Source organism: Eulemur rufifrons, chromosome 18 (genome assembly GCF_041146395.1).
Source record: "Eulemur rufifrons isolate Redbay chromosome 18, OSU_ERuf_1, whole genome shotgun sequence".
Classification (NCBI taxonomy): domain Eukaryota; kingdom Metazoa; phylum Chordata; class Mammalia; order Primates; family Lemuridae; genus Eulemur; species Eulemur rufifrons.
In genome coordinates, this window is record NC_091000.1 from 52,448,220 (window position 1) to 52,466,658 (window position 18,439).

At 37.4% G+C, this 18,439-nt stretch overlaps 1 protein-coding gene across 1 annotated transcript in view; it reads right to left on the reverse strand.

Annotated features, from left to right (window-relative positions):
* The window catches only part of CDKAL1 (CDK5 regulatory subunit associated protein 1 like 1), a 582,236-nt gene that overhangs the window by 96,642 nt on the left and 467,155 nt on the right, over positions 1-18,439 (reverse strand). Inside the window, exon 12 of the mRNA XM_069493178.1 lies at positions 12,039-12,101. Coding sequence (XP_069349279.1) covers positions 12,039-12,101 — 63 coding nt within the window. The remainder of the gene's footprint in view (positions 1-12,038; positions 12,102-18,439) is intronic.

An 18,439-nucleotide genomic window follows, 5' to 3' on the forward strand; every position in this document is an offset into this window, starting at 1 on the left:
CTTACAATTAATAGTGTTTTAGAGTCTATAAAACTCTCAATGTAAAATGAGAGTATTATTCTCATTTTACAGAGGAGGAAACTGAGGCAAAGGAAACTTAAATATCCCCCAACACCATATAACTGGCACATAGAAGAGTCAGAAGTTTTGAATGTGGAGATAACTACATGAGATCAAAGACCAAATTACTCTATTTTTGTGGCTATTCCCAACAACTGAGTGAGTACACTCATAAGAGAAATACAGATTAAAACTATAATAGATACCTTTTTTTTTTTTTTTGCCCTAACAGGGAAAGATGTTAAAAGTTAGCTGACATAGTGTATATGGGAGGGTGGGAGAACAAGCACTCTCTCACACTGTTGACGGGAATGTACACTGGAACATCTTGTTGAGTGGGTATCTGGCAATATCGAGCATGATTTAAAAGGCACACGCCTAATATCTAGACATTCCCTTCTAGAAATTTATCCTACAGTTAATAGTTATACATGCATGAAATGGCATGCTTGTGAGATTAAACACTGCAGCACTGTTTGTAAGATCAAAAGATCAGAAGTCACTCAGAGATCCATCAGTAAGAGTCTAGTTAAATAAATATGGTACACATCTGGTATAGAATATATACAGCTATTTTTTTAAAAAAGAAATGAGACAGCTCTTTATGTACTGGTGGAAAATACCTCCAAAATATACTGTAAAATGTAAAAAGAAACAGAAGAATTTATAGTATGTTAACATTTGAATTTTAAAAAAGTATGTATCTATATAAAAACACATACCAACATTTCTATGAAGGTATGTGTTTGTAGATGCACAAAATAACTCTAGAAACATATGCACAAAACCAGAAACAGTGGCTGCATCTGGAGAGGGGAACAGGGGTCTGTTTGTAGGATAAGGTTATGAGGGAGACTTTTTCTGAATATGATACGAAGTACATGTATTAGTTATTTTATAATTAAAAACCAATGACAAACTTAGTACATTCTCCCACAGCTGTGGTTATCCCTACTGGGACATTCTGACTGTGCATTGGTACAGACAGCATGAAATTGGGAATTAAAAGACAGGGTTTCAGCCCTGTTTTTGCTGTGGGATGGTGGGTAAGTGCCTGGTATAGTTATGGTACACATATCCAAAGAAGAATAAAATACACTTCATACTTGTAATATATTAAATTCTAGCCCTTAATTCAATGTCTTCCCCTGATGAGGGTGGGGGGAAAGAACAAGTAAGATGATCTTTGTTCTCAAGACACTCACAGTGTGGCAGGGGGAATAGTGATGTCAACAAATAAATACATAACAGCAAAATAATTATGATGTAATGTTGTCATTCACCCCATTGTCCCACTGGACTTTAAGCCATTTACCCTAGTTATTGGGCCCGTCTCCTAGGAAATAACTCAAATCTTCATTGAACGGAACTGAATCCTGAGAGCATGACAAGTCAAATAACAAAGGCACATACAAGTCGTGGGGGTAGCATGAGGAGAGAACAATTCTCTGTGTATATGAGAAAAGATGCAAAGAAGATGAAATTAAACTGAGTCTTGAAAACTGAGTCTTGAAAAACAGATGAGTAAAAAATCAATAGGCCTTTTCCTTCCCTGGACAACAGAGGTGGGATAGAGGAGGGTGGTGGGATTACATGAGCCCTAAGGGCCTTCCCAGCTCTATAGTTTCAGACTCTTAACCAGGGAGAATGTACAAATTTAGTATTGAGCTTTCATATGACTGTCTCTAATGGAAAGGAAAGAACTGTTAATAGCACAACGTACCATGTTGAAAAGCCCCCAAATTACACCCCTTAGACTCCCTCCAGCAGGAACACAATGGAGGGTAAAAAACAAAGAAATTGTGAGGAAATGCAAAAGTAGGTGGAATATTAAGAAAATATGAATACAAAGAATGCATAGAAGATAAACAGTATGCATGGAGGGAGAAACTGAAAATAGAAAGTAAACCAGGGAAATGGTGGCTATTAACAGGGAGAGAGAGGAAGGGAGAGGAAGAAGAGGGGAGGAGGAAAGAAAAGGGGAAGATGGGGAGAGGGAGAGAGATAAATCATAAAAACATTAACTGTATCAACTTAAAATTTTGTTTTAAATTATTATAGAAAAGAAAGTGTTGATGAGAAATAAAAAGTGAATAATAAAGCCAAAGAAACAGCTTTAAAATGAACCCCCACTCTCAAAAAGCCTAAACTGAATTAGATTTGTTTTATGAATAGTAGCTGGATTCTGTTACACTCTACAGTAATTAAAAATGGAATAGTATCCTTTCTTACCCATGTGTCTACCACATAATGATAATTAAATTCAGCACAATTTGAGTCTTTAAAATTCCTTTATTTTTATTTGACACATGTGCATTTAAGATATCTCTGAAATTCTAAAAGGCACCCAAAGGCAGAGTGTTGAATAATGGAAAAATATTAGCAGTCATTAGAAGAAGCTGGTTAACTTATTTTTTTCCCAGATGCTAAAACTCTCTCATTTCCCAATTTCAAGAGCATTAATGTATACATTTAAAAAGTGCCATAAATGCTAACTGTAATCATGTCTTCTTAATCTTGCACAAAAACCCTAGAGAGAATAAATTATTGAAACATGGAAATACTTTCATCTCATTATTCTTTGTAAACACAAGTCTGGAAATTGTTTTGTGGAACTCCTGGATCTGTATTGTAGGTTGGTAATCATCTGAGAGCAGCCTTTCAGCTGCTGTTAATCACGTGCTGAGGAAGACAAAGGCAGGCCTGGGGAGCCCACCGAGCGAGCAGCATCAGCCCACACTCCACCAATCACAGGGTCCTGACGGTCTAAGGACGTGAGCAGTGGAGCAAAAGAAGGAAAAAGAAATAACAGCTTCCTCACTTCTCTGGCAGATGCCAATATTACTTGCTTTAAGCATCAGTGGCATTAATGTTTCTCAGTACATCTCAATAAAAATAACTTCAGCTACAAGGAAGGCCATTAATTATATTTTATGATAAAAATGTATTGCTGAGAAAAAAACTATACCCTTTAAGAGGGAGATTTGGCAATTTTCTTCCTTGAAAATATGGTAGGAGCACTTTGGAAATTAATTTCTTTGTACCTTCCAAGCAATTTTCCAAGTAGGTTTCCCAGGTTAAAATGTTGTCATAAGACTTGAAAGAACAGAAGTCAAATGAAAAAGTTGTTTTCTCTTGTTAAATGAACTAGTAAAAGTTTGAAAAACTATATGGGACACAGGTGTTAGCCTTTGATGGGGAGGCCAGGCACATTCCACAAGGATGGGATTAGGAATAGGAAGGAACTTCCTTAGGTCTTCACATGAAATGAAGAGGAAGTTTTAAGATAATTTCTTACATCATGGACATTATTTTCCTTTTTGTCTTTCAAGTTTCAATTTGCCCAAGTGAAATGTGTACTGCACATGCAACTAGGGTTGCCAGCTAAAAACAGGGCACATAGGTTAAATATAAATTTCAGATAAATAATGAATACATTTTTAATATAAATACGTCCCACATATTGCATGGGACAAACTTACACTAAAAAAATACTGTTTATCTGAAATTCAAATGTAGGGCTGGTTACTGTGGCTCACACCTGTAATCCCAGCACTTTGAGTCCAGGAGTTTGAGACCAGCCTGGGCAACATATCAAGACCCTGTTTCCATAAGAAATTTAAAAATAAGCTGGGCATGGTGGTACGTGCCTGTAGTCCCAGCTACTAAGGAGACTGAGGTGGGAGGATCATCTCAGCCCAGAAGTGTGAGGTTACAGTGAGTTGTGATCATGCCACTGTACTCTAGCCTGGGCAACAGAGTAAGACCCTGTCTCTAGAAAATAAAAAACCCAAAAACCCCAATTTCACTGGGTGTCCTGCATTCTTATTTGCTCACTCTGGCATGCAACAGGCCTCACATGCCCAGCAGATAGTGTGCTAGCCAAGTCTGTCCTTTGGATGGGGATGAGAAAGATTGGTAGGTGCACACTCGTGGGGAGACATAGAAAGAAAGAGTTGATGGGACAGGGGATATATTAAGACCCTGACATTGTCAATAGAGAAAGAGAATGGTGATACATCTGACCTGGGTGCAAAGACTGATGACAGAGGACATGCCTGGGCCTGGTGGCAGAGCCTGGGGCAAGTGGCCCAGGGATGGGTGGTACAGACGATGGCTCTTGGTACAATGCAGTCTCTCTTCCCCCCTTTCCTAGTTCTTTCTTATGCTAGTGAATTTCATGGAGGCAGTACAGAACCAGTGACAGTAGAAACTGAGGTACTTTTAGGCTTGATGAATAATTTGAAAATACAGTTAATTGTCATATCTATGTAGATTTTTTGATTAATTTTTTTAATCAATTCTTTTATACTGAATGTTCACAAAGGATTTGATCATGAACTTTTGCTTTTTCCCTATTACTGATACTCCTGGGAGTGCCTGGGTGGGCAGGTAGAGGGGAGAGGAGAATATGCTACTAAATAGGGCATTCCTAAACACTGACCTGGAGAACTTTCCAACTTCTGCATCATGACCCCAGCTGCCCAGAAAAGGAAGTCACAGATGTTAGCTGGTGTCTTAATCAACAGAACAGGATGGTATTCTATTAAATACCTCTTCTGATCTGCCCTGCTGCCATTTTCCCATCTCCATGTATAGTAACTTCAGGTGATTCTCCTCTCAATTTTTCTCAGTGTTTTAGTCTTTTAGGCTCTGGCTGAGTCTGCTTCTCTGGCTTGGATATCCCCTGTAGTCTTGCTCCTACACAACCTGCCATCCTCCAATCCCCATGGTAGGGGACTCAGGGAGGAAAGCAAGTTGGACAGGGTTCTATGAGAAACCCAGGGCCCAGCAGTAACCTAACAGTCAACTGTTAGACTTTGTAGGATATTAGCCCTAACTCCCAGTTTAAATCACGTTTCTTTCGCCCCAGGGTGATGTTGAATTAATCAGGTTGGGGAGGTGAGGGTGGCAGTTTTTGGAACAGGCTGGACTGCTTTCCGGGCTGATTTACTGGGCAGTCATTCAGTGGAATCCTCAATGCTCCCCCCATCTACTTCCATTCTCCGTCTCTCTTTATTCTTACTCATGCCTCTATTTCCTTTTTCCTTCTTCTTTTTTGTTTTTAGAGATGGAGGTCTTATTGTGTTGCCCAGGCTGGAGTGCACTGGCTATTCACAGGCGCATACAACAGTACAACCCTGAACTCCTGGGCTCAAGTGATCTTCCTGTCACAGCCTCCTGAGTAGCTGGGACTACAGGTGTGTGCCACTGTGCCCAGCCACACCTCTATTTCTACAAAGAGTTTACCTACTTAGATTTACATTTGGGGTTGGGGAAAGAGAGGCAGAGTAAGAAGGCCCACTTTGACCTTGAGCTTAAGTTGTGTTTGTTAATCCTCCTTTTATTTAGAGCATTTGATACTGTGGATTTTCAGCTACTTGAATGTAGAAATGATGAGCACAGACTCTGGAGCTAGATTTCCCTGTAACTTGCTAGCTGTGTAACCTTGAGCAGTTACTTAACCTGTGTCTCAGTTTCCTCATCTGAAAACATGGCACAACAATATTCACCTTATTGGGTTGGAATAAAGATTAAATGACTTATTTGTGAATGTAAAGCTCTGAGAATAATGCCAGTTACTTGGTATGTTGTAAATGATTGCTTTATGATGATAATAATCATCCTAATAAAAGTCTACTCAAATTTCGTTGTCTTTGTCAATCCTCAGGGTAACTGGCAGAGTAGAGTTCTGGCATCTATGGGTACCTGGATCTATCATTTTTATAGCACCAAAATCTCTGCCATTTGTACATACTTCCATTCCTCCTATTCTTGCAGTTACAGTAACAAAATTATTAAACCAATATGTAAAAAATAATGTTTAGTTTTTAGAATGCCATATTAAAAGAAAAAGGGAAAAATATATAGGTACGATATCAAAGTTAAGCTCAAGGAAACATGATCTGCTACTCAACTCACAAACTGATGAAGGTTAAAAATGGATTAGGTTTGGATTAGGTTTTCATAGATCAGGATGCAAGGAGTGGTTAGAGATATGCTCTGCCGAAGCAGGAAACAGCTGGGCTATATCTGTGTCTTTGGTGACAATTATATGGTCACCTTAGAGGGAAGATGTTTTAATAAATGAAAGCACAGATTTTACACCAAAAGAGCTCTTCAGTATGCCTTTATTTCATGTCTGGGTTATTCATTTGGCTTTAGAGTGAAGTTGACAAAATGAATTTATTATTTATTGAAGTACTCCCTTCCCTGTGTTTTCAAGGCCTTACCCTGAACATGGTTTTAGTAGAAGGAAATGTGTCAATATAACAATAAGGAAACTCAATCAATTACACATTTATTCGGTTGTTCCTGATATTTGGCAACAGTCCTAAAATTACTTTTTAAACACTTTTTTATTTTTGCCAAAGAAGGGAAATAGAGTTAAGTGCACAAATGGCTTTGGACAATCTGCCGCAGAGAACTGTTTTAAGCATGGCATAAACATGCCAAATCAATAACTTGTTTCTTTATCTGCACGTGCCATGAAAATCTGGCTATCATAGAGTGCCGGATCCATTAAAAACTGAATTTGCTATTTCCAGACAGCAGATAGCTCAAAGCTCCACGGGGCCAGCAGGCAATAATCCAAATTCACATCTCTCTCTCTAGAAGAACAACTCAAAGCACTCTGTTGTTACATTATGTTATTCAAAGCACAGGGGATAATGAAGGCTTGACAATACTGTGGCTGCCTCAGGATCGAGTCAAATGGTCATTATTCTTCGAACACAAAGAGCTGCGTGGAGTAACTTTTGTAATTTTAAATCACTAGGCAAATGTGATTAACAGAGAAATGTAAATCAATAAATGATTTCTGAAATGAAATTGTCCCTTTTGCTTAGGAGGTATGATGCATGTTTTCATGAAGCTTGGTGTCATAGAGACTACTGGACTCTGAGAGAGGAAAGGACGGCAGTATAACCCAAGATTTTTGACAGATTTTTGCTGTATGCTTTTGCCTAAAGTTGTAGAAAATACTATTTTACATTTTTATCATGTAATATTTCACTGTACACTAGTAGATATGAATTCCCAGACATGTCTGTATTAACAACAGTTCTTAAGGTAGTCTTAGGAAGTTTGGATTATTGAAATACATACCAATATTTTTGGTGTATTTAATATTATAATTAAAAATCATTACACTGAAATACTAATAATTATTCTACTCAAGTTATGCCTAGAACAATCTTCAAGATAAAAATATAATAATAAATCTCAAAGACTTTAGTATTTCTGTAGTATCTAATCATATAAATAAATAATTTAGGGTAATATTGATTCTACTTTCCTCACCTTTTATGCTCACACACATTTTTTGTCCCTCCTCCAACTACCAACACTAATCTCGAGTAATACTTCATTTATCCCAACTTATTAAGAACTGGTTGTTCCCAAGAGAGTTTTCAAGATAAGTAAAAGTTATTCTTAAAATATCAATGTTTCTAAAAATAGGATATATATCTACTATTTTTAAACAAAACATCTGTTTCTTGATGTAAATTAATACCAACTATTTTACCCCGGGACTATAGAAATGTATAGGAGATCTGGGTATTTGGGTCTAAATTAACTGGTCTTGGGCAGCTGCACTTTTAGAGCTCCTTTGTTAATGACTTTGCAGTTTTATGGCCTGTCCTTGCTTCCATTTAGTATGCTGTCACTTCTTAGTGGAGCTCTGACTTCTTGAAACAATAACTACTCTCTTTTTAACTGCTATTAGTGTTGACAGAGGTTTGGGAAACCAGGCACCTATGTTTGCTAGAATTGATTTAAAAAAAGAGTGGACTGTTTTGTGAATGGGGGATTGAAGAAGGAATGAGCTGGGGGAGAGAATTAAACACTAATTTGAACAGTCTGGGCCCAAGCTGGCTTTTATGGAGCTTCTGAGCTGTGTTTTAGATAGCTGAGATTGCTGCCCAAAACATGGCTCTGGTGGAGTAAAGCACTAATGTTTGTATCCTTTCTAAGAATAGGCGAATTTATCAAGTGCATTCATATATAACAACTGTTTTTTGAACATATGAATTTGTTTACAGCTCAGTTGATACAGGTCTATGTATATAGAAAGGTTTTTAAAATAATGGTAGTCACCAAAAGAAAAACAAAAGCCCACTTCACCAACACAGGGGTTACATAACAATGTTTCCTAAGTGTGTCCACTGACTTATGTCTCTATATGTAGGAAAATTAATAAGTCACTAAAAGAAAATGAGAAGTCCAGTTCACAAAATACAGAAACAGTAATAGTGACTACCTATTGAAGACTCACTTTTAATGGTGGAGTATACATAAATTCAAACAGATTGTGTTTAGGAACTTACTCAATTTTGCAGATGTTAAAAATCACTATAGACCTAAAGAGAATTTCCAACCTTTTTCTTTCTAAGCATTTTCGTTTTGTATATTAATTTTTTACATTAGCAGATTATAAACATCTGTGTTTAGCTAATAAACCTAGATTTCCCCTAAACACATAATTCTGATAAAATCTAACAAAAAAGGAGAGAATGAAAAAGAAAGAGACGTTTTTTAGTGCATGGCAATATTTTCTTCAGGCCAAGGACACAGAGTGCATGCTAATTTGCATGGCTTTAATAAAAGTGCTCTATTATAATTATAGCCTATGCTAACTTACTTGTGGACTTATCTAAAAGAAAACTTCAACTCCAGGTTGACTTTCTGTGACCTGGAAGGCCTCAGGCCCTGTAACCTTTCGTGGAAGTTAGAACACTGTGTTTTCAGAAACTATAAGCTATGTTTATTATCTGTTTATTAAAATAACAGAGAAAAGAATATAATGCATAAAATATAACCAGATTACCTGCTACTTTGGATTACCTTTACTAATGTTCCCTTTTGTTAGGACAGATAAATAGGAATTAGCTTTAGCCAGGCCTTTTTGTACAGTCTTTTTTTATTATAAGAATTCCTGAAAACAATTTTCAAAAAATGGACATGGAGTCAGAGACAACAGTCCAAAATTAAATTCCAGTTTTAAACAACGTTTCTTAGTGTAAGAAATCAAGTATTTCCTAAGACTCATTCTGGGTACACATTATTCTCTGAGCTTTATTTGCTTTTTTTGCAACAGCATTTAGGAGAAAAACAACTGACCATTTACAATCTAAACAATGGCTTTAGGGTATGATTAAGAAATGCACCTGGCCTCACTCAAAGGACACGTTTGTTTAACCTGGTGACTTTCCTGCATCTGGGGTCAGGCAGGAATCTTGGTTGGGGGAGTGGCAAGAAGAGCAAATATAACTGACTCACTGAGAACAAAACGAGTGTCCTACCTACCCTTTTGTGATTACAACTGTTTTAACAGTTTCTAGTAAGCAAGGCTATCATTTAAGTGACCCACTATAATTTGGGATGAAATCCCAGGAAATTATGCCAACTTTAGAGCAGAAGTTGCATTTCTGAGTTTACTCAGCATAATGAACCCACTGAAATGCTGAGTATCCTTTCTTTGGCATAAATTTATGTCAAGGGAAAAATTAACACTAAAGGAAATTGGGCTAATGAGGAAAAGAATATCACAACATTCACTCTCAGGAGCAGACCATAGTTTATTTTACTTTTTGCATCTTTTTATCATGGAAAATTTCAATCATATAGAAAAATATGCAGAATAGAATAATAAACCCCCACAAACCCATCACTCAGTTTTGATAGTCATCAAAACATGGTGAATTTTATTTTACTGTACCCTATCCACTCCTCTCTTTGAATTTTTAAAAAGCAAATCCCAGAGGATATTATATTTTATATAAGCTTTCATTACAATATTTGTATATATATTTTCTTAAGGATCACTCCAGAAATCTCCTTGAGCATGAGATGTTTATACCAACTTTAACCATATCTTGTAAAACATTTTACACTAAAACCTATCTGCCTAGAAAGCTAATTTGCTTGAATATAACTGGGTAATTAAAATGACAAAATAACGTGAAACACAACCATCTATTAATTTATGCGGGAAAAAAGCAATATTCTCAGATTGAGAAATCAGTGCATGTTACTTTATCCTTATGGTTCCAGTCTTCCTGGACATTCCAATAAACAAGAGACAAGGTTAAAAGTAATATGGTTAGATTTGCCTGGATAGAGCTTGGAAAAATGGGAGGAGGCTACAAGGGGGCCAGGAGCTGCCTACAACAAAACTTCTCCTTTTTCCTTCACTACACACATACAGAATAAAACAGAATGCCAAGAGGCCACATCTTAAGAGCTTCAAAAAGCACTCATCAAGCAGTCTAGCTACTTACAGTAATTTATTACCGATCTTAAAGTAAAGATCAAAAGGAACTCCATCTAACATTTATATTCAATTCCTCATTGCCTGATGCCTAATTTGTAGAGGAATGAAGGGAAGCCAAAATAATCTGAGGTGACTTTGATACAATGCCACAAAGGATATGAAGAGGAAGCCGGTAGAAGCTGCAAATGGCTAGGTTCCATTAAGAGTTCTAATAAAAGAATAATGGAATTTCCCTTAACTGTGAATTAAAAAATGTTAGAAGTGGGCAAAATTTAGGCAAGTCAGGCAAAACCTTTGATTTGTCGTAGCCGTGTGTGTGCATGTGTGTGTGTGTGTGTGTGTGTGTGTGGTTAAATGTTAACTTTAACCACTATTGCACTTATGTTCATTAAATGACTTCATCTTAAAAAAATGCAACATTACCAGCAGAAATCTGGCCAATCTCATTCCTGTTGCTGTTATATTACTTATCAGCCTGCACCTTCTGTCTGCATTGTCAGACACTACTGGCTCTCTCAATCTCTTTCAAACAAATTGCTGTATTTTGCAAAGTGATTGATTTAGCTTGAAAAATGTAACTCGAAATGATACAATTTTTAGTATTGTATATCACCATGGTCACATGGAGCATAAACACCTCTTTTACAAATTTTTGGTGCTTAAGTCAATTGGTCTATAGAAACACTAGAAACTATTCAAATTCTTTCAATTTCTATGAAATGACACAATTTTTTCCTCCTGAATCCAGACATCTCTGGATTCTCAACTGAAGAAAGTAGTTTTCACACTACTTATTTTGGCTAGTTAAAAAATCCCCACCACATGTCTCCCTGTAAATTCATAGATAAAGATTTAAGTTTATATTAGCATTTCAACTGTGTAAATTTTTTGTTTGCTTCTGAAATCACCTCGAATTAACAGATTTACTGGAAGCTTACATGGCATAGAAGTTTTGTACAAGTCTCAGAAATCTTGTAATATATTTCCCCATGAAGATGTAGTGTTAAGCATTTTCTTAAAAATGGCTATGTATGGGCTTTTTTTTTTTTTTTTTTTTTAAGAGTCCTCATTTTTTACAAGTATGTGGTGAAATACCTAGAAGTGAAAAGATGTCTGGGAATTCTTCAGATATGGAGGGCAGAACGTGTGGGGTATAAATGCAACCAGACTGGCTATGAATCTACAAAGCTGTAGGATGGGTACATGGGGTTGTTATGCTATTTGGTCTTCTGCATAGTAAAACTCTTGGCAGTGGGTATTTCAGATATAAATGCTGTGTACTGATTTTTGTCAGGATTTTTATTTAGAAAAATAACTTTCTAACAGGAGCGATGGAGAACCAAGATTTGGCACTCAATATTTCAACTATCTTTACCAATCCAAAAGCCAACCACTACAGTGGTTAGAAAGAAAAAACAAAAAGCAACCAAACAAAAAACACCCCAAAAATTTGTCTTTTCACAGTCCTTGAGATTTCAGTGCTAATATGTAACTAGATTTTAATGGGAATAAAATATAATTATTTTAGTTCAGAAATACAAAATTTCTGTTTTCTTTAAGAGGGATAGAGTTGAAAAATTAAAATTGAAATAAAAATGTAATTGGTAAGTATGTTTCAGAATCACCACATATTGGCGAAAATTGTGCTGCGTACTCAGGAAAACTTGTAATACCTAATACGCTAATAACATGCTTCTCTTACCTTGTGATCATACGGATTGTAAGAATGAAATACCCGAGAGAGATCTTTTGTTCTTTGCTTTTTCTGTGGAAAAAACAAAACACAATTGAGTTGACAGCTGACAAAAATATCTATATCTATCTATATAAAGCTACTCTTTAGTTAGAGAGTCTTCTTTTGTGCAAGCCGAGGAGACACATGGATGCAATTAGAAACCAAAGTCACTTGATAGTTTATGTGGCTCACTGTTGAGAAGCAGCTAGGCAACCTCTTCCTAGAAGGTTTTGTAATTAAAACACTAATCACCATCAAAATCCCTATTTAAAAATGCATAACTCAGAGACTAAAAGGAGGAAAAAAACTGAGATAAGAAAGAAAACTCAATACACATTTAGAGCACTTTCAATTTCATTGTAATACCAACTGCTGTTCCTCAGAACGCATCCCTTTAAACCACCACCTCCTCAGGCTTCCCGGTCATAGCTTCAGTCTGTCTGTCCGAGCCTGCAGCTGTGAGGATACCTTTGTTCTGTCACTGCTATATAGCTCAGGTGCCTTGCATGGTGTTTTACATGTAGTAGGCACCCAGTAACTACTGGCTAAATTAATAAAGGAATGTATCTGAGTTAGATAGGCATATAATTATTAGTATCTGTACTGATGACATATATGTGCCTCATATATAGCTATGAAAAGAGAGGGCTCTTTTCACTTCTAATGATGTGTTTTTCTCAAGCGGAACCCAGACACTACAGAGTCCCCCTCCATCCCTGTTCCCCAGTGTCCGTGACAAGCAAGAAGTCTGGAGTTCTCTATTATAGCCAACTTTAAAAGCAGCTTGTTTTCTCATCCACTATGATCTGTCCAGCTCCCATAACCACAATGAACAATTTATGTATGGTTCCAAATATTCTAGGCATACATATGCACTCACAGTTATTATTATCTTCAAAGAAAGGATATCATTCTATATACAATCATCCCTTGGTAACTCCCACAGATAACAAAATCTGCTGATGCTCAAGTTCCTTCTATAAAATTGTGTAATATTTGCATATAACCTATGCAAATCCTGTATACTTTAAATCATCTCTAAATTGCTTATCATACCTTCGTAAATAGTTGTTATACTGTATTGTCTACATTTGTACTATTTTTAATTGTTGTACTGTTTTTTTTTTCCTGAATATTTTTGATACACAACTTGTTGAGTCTGCAGATGTGGAACCTGTGGATATGGAGGGTGGACTGACTGTACATTGTTTTGAACTTTACTTTTATCCACTTTTCACAATTTATCCTTGTCAAACTTCCATGCTTGGATATACAGATCCACAATCCCTTATGGGGACAAGACAGCTAATTGTTATTATGCCTCCTATGTTCATCCTAATGTGTCAGGATATAGGTTATGATTGGTTCTTGTATGGTCTTCATTGAACAAGTAGGACCAAGGAATTTTGCTGGATAGTTGTTCATTTGGTTTGGGCTTAAGGGACTACTGTCAGAAGTAGATATGGTCGGGGCAGAGATTCTAGACGAAGGGTGGCTTTCTCTGTAAAGGGCCAGATAGTAAATACTTTAGGATTTGTGGGCCATATGGTCTCTGTTGTGATTACTCATGTCTGCTATTATAGCATGAAAGCAGTTATAGATAATAACAAATAAATGGAAGTGGCTGTGTTTCAGTAAAACTTTATTTATAAAAACAGGCAGTAGGCTGGATAGGCCAATGGGCCATATTTTGCCCTGTTCCAGATTTCAGAAAATACAGCTCGGGGCTGTATGGCCTCTGAGGAGGAAGGGCAATGGTTTTCAGTTAACTGGATTAATGCATATAACCTTCAATATTCATAGCTAAAACTTTACTGTATTTATGTCTGATAAACTTGTTGTCAGAAAATAGGGCATTGTTTGCTCACTGGCTTCTTTTGGGGCTAATACAAATAGTGTTATTTACTTACTTATACTCCACTTTCCTCCCCAAAATGATGTAGCTTATGATAAAAGGCAGATATAGGTTTTTTATACTCCACTTTCCTCCCCAAAATGATGTAGCTTATGATAAAAGGCAGATATAGGTTTTTTACCTTCGGTGCATTCTATATATAGTAGAGAGTATTCCAAGTTGGTTTCTGGAGCATGCTGAATTAGATATGGGGCTTTCAGAACATTCTGTATTCACACTGTAACTGCTGATGATAGCTGCTCTGAGAATAGCTCCCTTACTAAGTTCTAGCACTAAAGCCACACTGAAGGTTTCATGTACAAGCAACTACACCATGGCCATTATTACTAGTATGTCAGTTTCTCCTATGTAGGCAATGTTAAGAGTACTATTCTACAAAACTTGTTAAGCCTTGCTATCAGTAGTTTTAACTGAAACTAAAAGTTGAGCCAAACATGGAATAATTAGGTATTTTCCTATTGCATCACAGTGCATGTCTAAATTACCTCCCACTTTTTAGCCTGTTAAAACAAACATCTCAGTCATGCAACCACCTGTTAATTCTCCAAGTGTTTAAAAAGTAAACATGTTAAACAAGCTGTGTGATGAACTTGTAACGATGGTGGCCAAAGTACAGTGAGTACAGCAAATGTTTCTCCCAGATTGTACGTGGTACCTTCAAGTCACTTTCATCATTAATCCCAAGGTACGGGCCACAGAGATGAGAAGATATTTAAAAGTAACTACATGCTCAGTCCTGCAGTCTATGTGGGCTGCCGTTGGGTTTTAAAAAAATGAGGCAGTAAGAAAGCAAGCTTGATAAAACTTCTAGATTACTGAGAAGCTGAACCTCCGCAATCTCCATCCCATAGGCACTTCATAAATTGCTTTTGTGTTCCACTCTCCAAGGAAAGAAAACACTGATGACCTCTTTTGTCTTATGCTCATGTTTAAACTCCTTTTCAGACAAAATCAAACAAAACTGAAGGCCCCAAGGGAGCATTTCTAACAGTTTTGGTTGTTAGACGATGTCATTTCAATTTTTATCAAAGGTGCGCAACAGAGCTCAGATCTGAAAGAGGCTCCACATGTGATAAGAACCTGTATTATGGATGTGAGGTTATACAAGCAATTGAAATTTAGCAATATCTACTAACTTCTTTTGGCTCCCGGAACCAAATCTGTACTTTCTGTGCCCATTCTCTAGTTGTTGACTAAAGCTTTCCCAAATAGTGTTATTATAATGTAAGGTAAAGCTACAATAAGACTATGGACTTCATTTCTACATACAGATTCTTAAAAATGGTAAAGACTGTAAACTTTGAAGAGTTTGATGGGTTTAAGGTATATTATAATAAAATTTAAATGTTCAGCAAGCCTCCACCATACTTTGTAAGAAGCCAAATGAGCAGGTTTGAGTTTCAACGTACTTATTTTTTCCTGCTCCCTATTTGGCAAAGCGCCTGAGTGGTTAATTGGACAACTGGAAGGCAGCAGCAGAAAGGCAGGGGAAAAGGTATGGAGCCAGGACAACCACGAACTGGACAATCAGGTTCTGAACGGCTGAACTTTATGTCATGCAGGGGCACCTGATGGTCTGCTGGCGACTAAGAGGGTTATGCTCTAAAAAAGTTCCCCGAGAGACCAGAGTCAAATTCTGGGTAACAAAGGCTAGAGACCAAGGACTGGTGACTTAATATATGCCAGGGACAGGCATTCAGTAGGAAAGTCAGAGATCCACGTCCTAAGGCAAAAGGGCTGAAATAGCAAAGAGGCACAAGACAAAAATAACAAATGACTGAGAGTCCAAGGGTCGTTGGTGAAGAACTGGTCAGGAACTGAGACAGTCACAGTGAGCACAAAGGCTGAACAAGCAGCAACAAGAGACATGGAAGTCAGGGATAGGAAATGAAGTCACCAGTAAATATTGCAGATAAATGAAGGTGTTAACTACCAAGGATGTAGCCTGAGTCTAAGGTACCTCTCATGTTTACCTGGGGATCTTCTAGTGTACTTCCAGCAGGGGCAGCTTCCAGGAATAAAAAAAACTGAGTCTATAGATAGATTATGCCTTTATAGACTGTAAGGAAGTCTGAGTATAGGCACAGGGAGATAGAAAAGGAAGTAGCTTTGTTGAATTGAAGAAATGGCTAAATGATTAGAACACATGATGCAAAAAATGTAGTGACAAGTGATCAAATTCAGGTTTCAGGAAAAGCTTCCTAGTAGTGTTAAAGATGTAGCCCACGTGAGAGCAAGGCTAGAGGCTGAAGATAGCATAAGAGGCTGTTGCAATAATTCAGAAAAAAAATATCAACATCCCAAATTAAGCTGGGGACAAAGGGAGAGGGTGGGATGGATTTGAGACATAGCTAAGAGGCAAGATGGACAGCACTTGGTGATTGATTAGATAGGAGTACACAGAGGCAAAAGCAGAGGAGGACTCTAAGATTTCTGGCTCAGATAACCAAGGGAGGGAATATCCTTTACTGACAGAAGAATCTGGACAGAGAAGCAGGTTTTGGAGCCTAGAGGAGGAAAGGGGAATTCAGTTTTGAATGTAGGGAATTTGAGGTGACTGAGACATTTGGAGAAAGAATGAGGAACAAGTTAGATACAAGGGTATGGTGCTCAGAAGAAAGACATGGCCCATGGACTTGGGAGTCATGAGCACATTGGTGTAAAGAGGACAGGGATGAGATCACACAGGGAGAATACAGAGTGAGGGAGGCAAGAAGATAAGACTGAGGTTGAAATCCTAGCAAACAGCTGTCTAACCTTGGGCCAGCTATCTGCTCTGTACTCCTACAGAAAATAAGGGAGTTGGATTAGGCCAATGGTTCCCAACTCTTGCTGCAGGTTACAATTAGTGGGGAACTTTTAAAATGTAACAAAGCTCCAGTCCTAATCCCCAGTGACCCTGCCTTAATTGGTCTTGTGGGACCTGGGCAAGTGTATTATTAAAAAGCTCCCAGGTGTTTCCAATGTGTAGCCAAAGTTGAGAATCACTAGTGAAGATGATCCCTCAGGTCTCTTCCAACTGTTAACCTCTACGCTTCTAGATCAGTTCCCTGCCCTCTCCTGGCTATCGCCATTCTATGTTCTGAATTCTATCAGGTTTTTTCATTCTTAACCTTTACATTACACCTGCAGCTTTGCCTTATTTCCTGACCTCTTCCTTTACTCAAAAATGGACTCTATACACAGGAATTCCTCTGGGGCACATTAAGGCTTTGGCTGCAGAACAGGCTGCTGCTATATATTTAGTTTACTATGTGGTGAGTGCTTCTAAAAAATAAATGGAAAGCTAATTTAATAAATCTGAATCTTTATTTTGTTATCAATGTATATAACATCAGAAGCTTAATTAAAAGCACTTGACAGTATCAGCACTCAATCACAATCTCACTTTTATATTATATATATTTCAACAGTATCCCTAAGATAATAGTCATTCAAGATCAATGAGAAGAAGGAAAAAAAGGTCCCTGGAATTTAAACAATGAACTGAAATCAATTTAGAAATCAATGATATGAAATGTGGTTGATGATCAAAAATACTCAACAACAACAACAAAAAAACCCCAACAGGGAAACAGGCAAACTCTTCAAAATCTCATCTGCTTTTCCTTTCTAAGGCATATATAATACTTCCTTATTCTTTTATGAGAAATAACTCTACTAGGAGAACAGCAGGGAAAACCACAACAAAATAAACCTACTCTATCCTATATATTTTGTCAGTCCTTACTTTCTAGTAAGAGCTGCAAAATAACTGAGATGATCATAAACACTGCTCACTGCAGTCTTGAATTTCCTTCTCTCCATCCAGTCACAGCAAATTCAAGGAAAGTTACCAGGTTCATTAGTTTCTCACATCTCCAAATAGGGGGGTATTTCTTAGAGGACACCAACATAGCAGACTTCTCTAAGAGTAGAAGTTAGAAAATGATAAGTGAATTTGTTCACCCAACCATAATGGCATTCACATAAAATAACCAGGCAAATATGGAAACGTGCAGCTGATTTTAAAGCACAGTCGAGATCAGTGGGAAACGCTTTTTTTCAGCCTTATGGTTTTTAAAATAATCCTCGTGGAAGGAGGGTGCAACCATCAGCCTCTCATTTTCACAGGGGGTGGAAAATGGGGGCCGGGGGTAGAGGAGCAGGCACCATTTGCCCTGGCAGGACCTTAACTAGACAACAAATGCTAAAGAAAATGCAGACAGGGAATTCTGTGTTCCTTTAGTGATATCCGATACAAAAAAATCCAAGTTTAGCCATACCTTGTCCTATCAAGCTCACTTTATTTTCTAAAGAGAACATTTGTTTGCAAGGAAAGGTCATTCTTTGGCAACAGAGGCATGGCTGGCACATGAGAAAGGAAGGAGACCTAACCAATTTGTGGTAATAGGTGTTGCCAAAACGAACTGCCTATGAGCAGTTATGCCAGAAATAGCCCTACGAAGTAGGT